The sequence below is a fragment of the Ornithodoros turicata genome, chromosome 9 (assembly GCF_037126465.1).
Source record: "Ornithodoros turicata isolate Travis chromosome 9, ASM3712646v1, whole genome shotgun sequence".
NCBI classification, from domain to species: Eukaryota; Metazoa; Arthropoda; class Arachnida; order Ixodida; family Argasidae; genus Ornithodoros; species Ornithodoros turicata.
The window spans coordinates 4,826,354-4,837,562 of NC_088209.1; the positions used below are offsets into that span (position 1 = coordinate 4,826,354).

An 11,209-nucleotide genomic window follows, 5' to 3' on the forward strand; every position below is an offset into this window, starting at 1 on the left:
GTTTCAGCTGTTCGTGTCCTGTTGTGAGATTCAGCACGTCATCCACCAGGACATGATACACCAGCTTGCCTGCGCGTATGCAGTTTTATCCTTTAACCGAAAACTCAGAACCTTAGTTACTTACATAGACGTCTAGGTTATAAGTGCAATACCCAAGAGACGTGCTCTACTCACTGAGCATCCTGATGCTCAGTCAGAAGCGCCATGGTAAATCCCCGAGGACTTCCTGGTACGTCGTATTAATGGCGCCAGTTTTCGTGCACGTCCTGCTAAAGGTACGTTACTACGCTACTTCGCTCGCACCAGTGGACCGATAGCGCAATAGGCATAACTACTGAGAATCTCGGGAAACTATGAAACACACTAAATAAGCAGTCATGGGCCACAAACAGTTTCCTCTTTATGACGATGCCTCAAGCGATTCAACCATCGTGGTAATGTTCAGTCACTTCTTCCTCATTTGTTTCCGTCTGTTCGTCCGCTGTGCCTTGCTCGTCGACGTTCCTTCTACAATCCATCTCTCCAGTTGCCCCCCTGACGATTGTTTCCGCTTCTTTCCTCGCCGTCGATCTTGTGATGACCGTCTTGCCCTGAATGGTCCGCTTGGTGACGGCCTTCAGGCGACGTGCACAGGCGAGTGTCTTGTCCTGGGTCGGTTTTGTACTGGGATCGCTCGGTGGCGCGCTGGACTGTTCCTGAAAGGACTCTGTGCACTTTTGTGTCTCGGCTACCCGACGCTTTGCCGATCCTTCTACTCGTCGTGAGAAATTGGTGTCGTTGTCCAGAGATTCTTCGTCGTGCCGCCGTTCCACTCCTATGATGACCTCATTTGTTTCGTCACGGTCGAAGTTGTGGTATCCTGGTGAGCGAATGGTCGAAGGACACCTGGGTGGTAATTGAGGATACATAAGTTTTTCTGTTCTTCTCGTAACCAATGGAATACAATAAAAAAAAGGGCAATGACCCAAGCACATAACTTGAAATCTAGAATTAAATTTCTTTTTTTCGCGGAATCAAAGATGTTGTTACTAACGCAAAAGGCTTATCCATTGCGTCATTTATGAGCTCAAGGAACCCCAATTTACGCTTTTCCTCTCCTTCTCGAGAAGGAAGACTACCATTGGTCTCCAAGAGCCCAAGCCTCACGAGAAATTGTTTCAGGAGACCAATCGGAGGCCCCTCCGCATTGTCGCGCTTCGTGGCGAGGAGAGGACGAGGGAAAATATTCAAAGTTAGACACTTTAATGTCCATTTCAAAGCTGGCTATCATAATGGGATATCCTTCGTACTGAAAATCACACCAAGGCGTGGTCGAGCACGTCCATCAGATGCCCCAAACTTATCGCGAACCATTGTCAAATGACAGAAGCCTCGATATTGTGTCTTACTATTCAACCTCTGTATGCAATAAGGGGATAAGCTGAAAAATCCCAAACGAGAAAAGGGGCCTGATCTGATTGCTCGTCCCATTCACATACATGCATTTCCCGTTTCTTGCCCTCGTGTAGCTGGCCAATAAATCGCAATACGGTCCTAAATTTTGTTTGGCAGGTACATACTGGTGTGTAGATGTCATTGTAGCAAAAATAGCAAAAAGAGGATAAGTTGACTTAACCCCTGATTGCATACAGAGGCTCAATTATTCAGTGCGATTTTCCAGTGTTTATTTAACGCATAACAAACAAGAAAAATTTCGAAGAGCAAATAAAAGCTTTCAAAATCAGCGAATAAAACGATCTAGGCGACTTTGATTCGTGTGCCGTTTAAATCGTAAAGTGAAAACTAAAATCACGACAAAGAAAACGCTTGATGTATGGGCGCCAGGATAGCCCGCTACACTCTTAAAAATGAACTTCACCTCATAGCACGCTCCTAGCCAACGATAACCTCGAATGATATCGTTATCTGACCTGATTTGTTGAAAACGGGAGGCGTACGCCATTTTTGTGACAATTATGAACCGCATAAGTGTCACAGAAAGGCGTACGCCTCCGGTTTTCAACAAATCAAGGCAGATAACGATATCATTCGAGATGATGGTTGGCTAAGAGCGTGGTATGCGGTGAGTGTAAAATGATGGTTGTCTAACACCACACGCTTAAAAATGAACTTCACCGCATAGCAAGCTCCTTGCCAACCATCATCTCGAATGACATCGTTCTCTCCCCTAATTTGCTGAAAACGGGAGGCGTACGCCATTTTTGTGACAATTATGCATTGCATAAGTGTCACAAAAAAGGCGTACGCCTCCCATTTCCATCAAATCAGGGCAGATAACGATGCCGCGCTCCCATTCGCCAAGGCCCCTGCCGACTCCACGTGCGAACTACAGAAAGGTAAGCAGTACACGCTTAAAAATGAACTTCACCACATAGCACGCTCCTAGCCAACCATCATCCCGAATGACAACGTTCTCGCCCCCGATTTGTTGAAAACGAGAGGCGGAGCCTATTTTGTGCCGTACATAATGGCACAAAATAGGCTCCGCCTCTCGTTTACAACAAATCGGGGGCGAGAACGTTGTCATTCGGAATTATGGTTGGCTAGGAGCGTGCTATGTGGTGAAGTTCATTTTTAAGAGTGGAGTGTAAGAAACCCGCCATACGTTTCTTTTATATAGACGGGTAGAAAATCCAGCGAACCGATAATGAAGTATGAAGGGAAGTGCCTCAGCACGCGAGCCGCCGATATTTCGAACGAAGTCTGTTCTTCTTCTGGGCACCGTCCTCATTATTGGCATGGTGTTTAAAGGGTTACGGATGACGTGTTAAGGACCTCCATATGAACCTCCATAGAGCGCATTTCTTGCAACGAAGTTCCCGCGCAAGACTGCCACGGGCGTTAGGTCGCCAGTTGTTCGCCGGCACCAGCTCCATGGGACGAAAAAGCAGCGGATGACGTCGGAAAGTCTTGTTCTATAATGCCACTGTTGCCAGAGTACAAGGTGAAAGCTTAGTGAAAACAGTTGCTTGAAAACATTCACCTAATGTCACAAATTTTGCAACTAAATCCAAGAACTGGCTAAACGGTGTCCAGTAATGTACCTAAAGGCATATTCAATACCGCTAAAGGAAAAGGTGTTGCTTGGCAGATAATGCCTGGTGTTCTAGCGGTACAGTAGCGAGCAGACGACAGCACCCCACCAAGAAGAAGAAAAACACTACTCAAGACAGGAGACCACGTGCAGACGACGAGGCAAGGAGACCGAAAAAATATGGCATGGGCAGATCGCCGGCAGACGCTCACAATTTTGACGCCTGGCGCAGGGTGTCGGACGCTGAGCGAAGTTCGCAGCTTTTTCGCTGTACATTACCACAATGGAGGTTGGTCTTTAAAAGTTCATGTGAATTGTGGGTCAGGGGAAGAAAAATTTCCGTCCAAGCGTTTACGACCGAGGTGAATGGCCGCTTTCTAGAGTGTGGAGCGAATTATGCGTCTTTGCACGAGACCGGTTACAAAAATGCAAAGTTCACGAACAACAGGATGAAACGGGACAACAGGCAGGCATGGGCGATCATTCCGAAAATTAAAGAGGTTAGTGGGTGCGTGGGGAAAGCAAGCAGAGTGTTTTTTTTTTCTTTTCCTCTTCTTCTTTTTTTTTTGTGTGTGTGTAACATATATATTAGTAACGGTGAGGGCTTGAGCAATGCAAGAAGAGACGGCGAAGACAGAACTACGGCAGAGCCATACTTTATTGCGCACTTGCGCACTGCGTAGCTGACGCGCGACCGACACCGCGTCCCAGACAGACGAAAGAGAATAGCAAAGAGAGACGATAAAGGGTGAACCGCATGGCACGAAAAACTGTCCGAAAACTGGCCGAACCGAAATCGGGACCGAACTTTTTTCTGTGCATCACCGCGTGCTACCGAAATGCACCCCGAATTTCGGCCGAAGACTTTTGGCCTTGGGGAACATCGCCTTTCAACCATCCGGGTCAATGAGATAATCCCTGTATTCATAGGGGTAGAAATCGCACACACAGCAACAGTCAACCCCATTGCTACGTCATCGTTGCTATGGTTCTCCTTCCGGCTGGATAGCTATTGGATGCTTCTACTTTTTTGGTTGGCGTCACTTCCCATTTCGGAGGAGAAATCTGGCTTGGCCAGATCGGGCCGAATTCGGCACGGAATTCTGTTCTCCGAAAAAAGTTCGGTCCCGAATTCGGTTCGGAAAGAATTCGGACGCTTTTCGGGCCGTGCGGTTCACGCTTGAGACGTGCTCATGACGGAATTACATGTTGCCGCTGCGTGGTGCAACCGGACCGTAACATTGCGCCTTGTTAGCGCTATGTGACATTGTGGTACTGATGTTACCTTGTTGATGGTACTACACCCCGCAGAACACACAGTTGTGGCATGCAATAAAGTAAAAAGTAGTGGTCATTCTGAACATAACAGTGTAGACAAATAATAAAGGAGACAGAATAGTACGACGAAAGGTACCTCTACGAGGACACCCGCAGTTCGCCCTAGATGGTTTTCTACCTCGTGAGACCGTAATCTGAACACAATGGCGAAAATGTTTGCAGGATGGTCACACGAACGAACTTAAACAAGAGCAGAATAAGTTCAGATATCCGTCTGTCTTTCGTCACTAAACCAAGATCATCCCCAAGGAAAAGTGCGGCCTCTAATACAGAAATCAGCGCTGTTTTAGACACTCTCTGCATCGAAGGATCCTTTGTTTACCTTTGTGAAGCGCGCTTATGGTTTCTCCGGCCAATCAGTAGCTCCTAAAAACGTCACCGCGACCTGGACACCTGGCTCTTCACTGCAGGACCTGTGGGTGCTCCCCCCTTTTGAATAATACCACAATAGAGGGTGGGTTCAAAACGCGCGTTGCTCGCGAAATTCTGGAGACCTTCTTGATTACAAAGTCAGAGGAAGATCACTGTGTTAGCACACCGTCATTGTCACTCTTATCAGCCGAAATGGAATATCTTGGAACGTGCCCGGATCGCAACCATCATGTGTTGAGCAGCTAGTTTTTCTGTTTTGATATTGTGATAAGGTGTTGTCACATTCCTTGTGTCTTGTTTTTTGCATTTAAATGTGTGTTGCAAGTAAACTTCTGTTAGTTGAGAGTCAGCAGTTCGTTTGTGCACTTCCTCGTCCGTGTCCCTGGCTGCGTTCCGTTTATCATTATGTCACCGCGACGTCTTGTGCATTGACCTCGTGGACTTGCGGAACATATATTATTAAATTCGTGACTTACGTACTCTTCCTTCGCCAAAGTCTTTGAATGTATATATTCCCGATGGGGCCTACTCAAAGGTTGTGGCGTATCAGTAATTAGCGCAGCCGTTAATTTTCATAATGATCTTTATTATTGGTGAAAATAGGTTGACAGCGTAATTGCAAAGTTGTAGAGCACAATCATGAGGAGCCTACCCCACAAGAATAGAAATCACAGCGCTTTTGTCGTGCTCCAGTAAAAAATATTCAAAAATGCAAAATGTTCAAGCACTGCGCGGGTTTTGCGGCCACTTCCCCCCCCCCCCCCCCATCTCGGTGTCAACTTTGCACAACTGATATCAGGATGTTCCTCAAATCATGGAACAGCCCGCTTTGTCCCCAGGAGTGGTTGTAAGGGGAAATAGTGATGCCGTTTCTCAGTTTACTTTATCGCCAAAACGGCGCCTTTCATTTTGTGCTCTCGATTATTTGGTTTGACCTGCTCAGCACCCCACCCCGCGATTTCATCTGGTACAAATCACGCAATAGAACTGCCACTCCCAAAAACCACGCAACTAAAAGAACAAAATCGCTGATTCCGCTGCTCGATAAGTGCGTACGTTTCACCAGGTTTAACAAAACAAAAATAACGGTATCGACCAGGACGCTAAAAAGGACGGTGCCCGTTGCTTTGATGACCAGCCTTATTCAGTTGAGAAAGGATCACAGCGAGAGAGCGACAGGAAAAAGGGCCCACAGAACTCGCGCAACGCTCGAAAATAGCGCAATTTCGCATATTTCTTAGGGCACAGAAAAGTGCTGCGGCTTCGATTCTAGCCGACTGGACTCCTCAGGGTTGTGTTCTACAACTCTGCAAATTGCGCGGTCAACCTATATTCACTTATTATGAAGATTAATTATGACAGGTAATTAACGGCTGCACTAATTACTGATACACGACCACCTTTGAGTAAGCCCCATCGGGAATGGGTGTATTCAGCGACTTTTCCGAAAGAAAGACCAAATCGCGAATTTAATAAAATTCTGGTCAGTCTTACGTGACGCCCTCTGTATACAGGGTGTTTGCTCTAATGTGTCCAGATAGCATACTTGAAGCGAGCGATAAAAGAAAAGCAAGTGGTACTTTTCTGCTACTTGAGTAAGAAACGGGTACTGCTTCACTAGTAGCACCTATTTCTTAGTCAAGTAGCTGAAAAGTAGCGTTCGTTTCTCTTTTATCACTCGCTTTAAGTAAGATTTCTGGACACGTTAGAGCAAACACCCTGTATAAAGCCGACTGTTTGCAGGGATATCTCCAGGATTTACATCTCGTGTGTAGGTGCGCCACATGCAATGCCCCCAGCGGGAGAGGCGCGCATTTCTTAGGGGAATCGTAATAGACGATTATGTGTCTCACTGCCATGCGGACCGCAGCGAACGTTGACATTCCGCGCGGTAAAGTTTTCGACACACACGCATAACGTATTTAATTTGTTTTATAAATGTTATTCACTTCAAAGGCGTACACAACAAATAAAAGTTAAATAAGGTGATGTAGAAAAATGACGTTCTAAATCATCAAGTGAACGTTCCCTCGGCCTAAACTTACAAGCTCACAAGGCCTACCCCGCACGGCATACCCCTGGATAAGACGCCATCCGTGGCTGTCTCTCCCTCGCGGCCAACTTCAGAATGCTTCTGGCAGCAACAATATTTGTAGTGTTCAAAGGGAACAAAATGCACTTGTGTGCCCCTATTTATCAATACTGTTATTGTGTGCACCTTACACGTACAAGGCTGTCAGAACAGGCACGAAGATGTAAAACAACGCGGATCGCGATATACGAATGAAATCAACTGAATGTGAACAGTCATGTATTTTCAGCTTTTTTTTTTTTTTTGCGTAATCCAATTGATTAGATAAGATTGGTTTGCTTAGTGGGCTGCTGGTTCGTTCATCAGACGCAAGGCCCAAAATCGCACAAGGCGTAAAGGAAAGTGACTGCTACTTCATATTCTGATCCGTGTCAATATATCAGGTATACATGTCGTACCCGTGTTTATATCCGCACATGTGTTGCATCTGCGTACGGTACTGTAATGCAACACTTTGTTTCGCATTCGAAAGCGGAGGAACGCGGAGTGGCTTCCTCATTGGTTTCCTCAAACGACGTGTCCGATAATTGCGGAGGGTGGTTTGAAGGGATCACTGAGAGGGCGCTGCGCACTGTTACCCTTCCTGAGAAAAGGGGAACTCCGAAAGCGTAACCTACGGCTGCGTTACCTTCTAAATTACGAAACAATTAACCGATGACTCCCGTTCCTTTTGTGTCGGTGTCAAGGTAACGGAATTTTTCAATCCGCGAAGAGATATTTTCGTACTTGTCTGCCCCTTTGAAAGCTATACGACGCTCCGCTCGATGAAGTTTCCCGCGTGGCATCAACACGTAGTCCATAGTCCAGTAAAAGCCACATCTGCAATCTGTCGGCGATTGGGCACACTCACACTTTAATGGGCCTTGTTTACTAGCGTAACGCAACATCATAGCGTTGACAGGTATCTCTTTTATTATTACTGTTATTAAAAAGGGCTCTGGAGGGATTGGTGTCTATGGGTCTCAAATGTTACTGCGATCAGGTATATTCTGTACGCAATGCTCATTAGTTCGTATACCCACGTATTGCAAAGCAGGCAGATGTACAATTGCGCGCTATTTCTCGCTGAGCGCCGACTGTGAGGTATGTAGAACGAGGAGTACCACGTCAAAATGACGAAACATCCCTCTGCCAAAGAAGATGACGTATGGATTTGTAACAAGAATTGTACCGTTTGAAATCGTATTTTTGTCAGAAAGAGCGTTGTAGAACATACAGTACAAGAGTCACAATCACACGACAGCGCTATTATAACAGTCCCAACACTGCTCTGGTGTACACGCATCTGCGATCTAATCTGTACTGCTCCGCTCTGCACTTTTAAAAATGAACTTTACCACATAGCACGCTCCTAGCCAACCATCATTCCGGGTGATATCGTTCCCTTCCTTGATTTATTGAAAACGGGAGGCGTACGCCTTTTTGTGACACTTATGCAGAAATGTTAATTGTCACAAAAAGGGCGTACGTCCCCCGTTTTCCACAAATCATGTGAGAGAACGATGTCACTCGAGATGATGGTTGGCTTGGAGCGTGCTATGTGGTGAAGTTCATTTTTAAGAGTGTGGCTGCCGCTACTGCAGAATATGCGCTCCTAAAAATGAACTTCACCGCATAGCCAATCGAATGACATCGTCACCTCCGATGATTTGCTGAGAAGGGGAGTTGTTCGCCTTTTTGCGACACTTATACACTGCATAAATGCCACACCAACAACTTTATTTGACGATGATGACTTTCATCACCAGCTCTGCCCCACTACTGGCGGTGAATCGGAATAATATGAGAGTCATCACAGTAAGGACCGAAGTACATTAGAAGTACTTTTAAGGCAGATCGTTGGTGAGCTGGATGTACCCACGGGCTTAGGGAAAAGGCTCCCATTTTCGACAAATCAGAGGACAGAACGACTTGGTTCGGAATGACGGTTGGCTAGGAATGTGTTATGCGGTTAAGTTCATTTTAGGAATGTACGTCCGGGCGAGGTGTATCTCTACGCGTCGCGGCCATGTCGGAACTTCCCTCGTACGACGTCACTTCGACAAAGAAATGCGTGAAGGGGACGATTCCGTTATATATTTTCTTCGACAATCGGGTACGCTGGAAGTGAGGTACCTTTCACCTTTCAAGGAGGGGAACCCGAGACAGGGATGAAGAGATGACACAACAAATTCTCAAATACAGCAAAAACTTTAATGCATCTGTGCCCTATATATCCAAAAACCTCCGGAGAGGAGGAACAGGAAGTAACTCTCCGGAGGTTTTTGGATATATAGGGCAGGAATGCATTAAAGGTTTTGCTGTATTTGAGCATTTCTTGTCTGGTCTCTTCATCCCCTGTCTCGGGTTCCCCTCCTTGATCATGCACCAGCTTGTCAGCGCTTTGTCTCTTCTATCGAGGTACCTTTGACGTTTTTCTCTGCTTCAGAGGAAGGAAAGGTGAACCTCCAAATTAGCAACTTTATTCAAGTTTTAGTTACAAAGGACGAACCCCTTGCGTCACAGTCTTTCATACCGCGAACATAAATTTTTGCAGTTTACTGGACTTTTAGCGCCTAACAGCGCTTTTACGAGTCGGATATAACTGAAGTATCTCGAAGAATATCCCAGACAGAAGCAAGTGAGTTTGATGGCTTTCATGCCCATGTCAACATCACACAAGAATCATAATTCTGTGCATCTCCCCCGTATACTGAAAATACGCAACCACTAGAACTGGCATTCTTTCGTGGGACGGCAAACTCAAAGAATGGATATACTAAAGCACCGTGACTCGTGCAACGTTGTAGCGAATGAGGCAATTAAACATAATTGGACAAGACCCACCACAAGCCTCACAACGTATATTTCAATTGAATGATGGCAGATGAAGAAAATGCACCAGAGGGGGGATTGGAGCCCACACTCTGATTTCCTCTCAGAGATGAAACCAATTACGCCATGCTGGCTACACTATCTTCAACGTACCAAGCCACACTGGAAACACGGCACACCATGAGAACAAACGTGAAGATTGCGAGCTGATTTTTTTTCTTGTTTATTTTTATTTTTTCATTTTTTTCCTCGTTCGTCTCGTGATTGTTGCTTTGCAATGTGTCGATACAGTCAACATCAGTTGCGAGCTAGCAGTCCCTCCCTCTGTTCGAATTCTTGTCCTTGTCTCTCGCTGCTTAGTTGATATGCACACCCACTCACCTTCAACACACTACTTGTCCTTTTTCTTTTCATAGTCCCATTTCATAGTCCCGTTAGACAGCTGAGGCGAACCAATCAAAATGAGCAATATTTACGGCAATTTTGGGGCTCCCAGGGGCTTCGCCTGACCTGCCCTGAGGGCCATGGGGAAACTTGACTCGATCTAAACCGTCCCAATCCCAGCGCACCTCCCTCCCTCCCCGGAAGAGTCACGATGCTACAGTATAGCATAAGGAAGTGATATCTGAGAGTACTTCACCTGCTCGGTGCTGCTTTGCAGTCCGGAAATACAGAGTCATGCCGTCCAAGCAACACTGTGGATAAGGACGTCTTGCTTTCCAATGGAACGGATGCATTGTCGATGGCTACCTTCAGTGTGGGGTCTTCAACGGGCATTACCTTTGCTATATCGTCGACCTTCGAGCTCTCGCCTTTCCTCATCGTCGCCATTCTTCGCGGTCCCCAGAATTTTGCGATACCTAATAACACATGCCTTCAGCAGCGCACAGCCACCGGTGCCCCAGTGCTCTGCACGGGCGTGATGCGATATCATCGTCGTCTTTATTTTCATACAGCTGTCGGTGATCTGCGTTACAAAAGTCGTTCAACTGGAGGACTGCATCATTGATGTAGTCAGAGAGCCGCGCAGCTCTAGCTCTGGAAACCGGTACTTTACCCGCGTCTGTATTTCTTTACAAAGTACACATGGTATTCCCGCGCTAACCAAAAGCGCGGTCTTCCTATTTCACGACATCGTGCTTTCTTATTGAGGTCAGAGACACACTAAAAGATATCTCGATAAAAATCGACAGGCGATCATTTAGAATTCGACCCTTACATGGGGTCGAGGTTGTCCCAGGCGACTGCGCGCCAGGCGTTCTCCAAGCACTGGTCAGATGAAGACATTCGGAAATGCTGAAGGCCACATCTAATGACTGAAACAGCATCAAAAGGACAACGTAACGGACACTAACAAGCTGCACTGCCGTTTTTGAGAGCCTGTCTGTGTAGTCTCTGGTCATGCATTGCCTGTAGCTAGTACTTCGATAACAATGTTTATGGTTACAGCTTCAACCTGCGGCTTACGGTTGCTCAGGATCATACTCGACTATCTAACTATGCAATTAACTGTCCATGTATTACTGTGGATTAACATGGATCAGACCCATTATACTCCG

The 11,209-nt window shown here is 46.3% G+C and overlaps 1 protein-coding gene across 1 annotated transcript; it reads right to left on the reverse strand.

The window, feature by feature from the left end:
• Window positions 1-378: 378 nt before the first annotated feature.
• LOC135369223 (uncharacterized) lies at window positions 379-10,557 on the reverse strand. The gene is made up of 2 exons (XM_064602845.1): window positions 10,291-10,557; window positions 379-885 (listed from the first exon to the last, which is right to left on the reverse strand). Exons 1-2 carry the CDS (start codon window positions 10,479-10,481, stop codon window positions 423-425), a joined length of 654 nt encoding a protein of 217 aa, XP_064458915.1. The 5' UTR covers window positions 10,482-10,557; the 3' UTR covers window positions 379-422.
• Window positions 10,558-11,209: the final 652 nt, after the last annotated feature.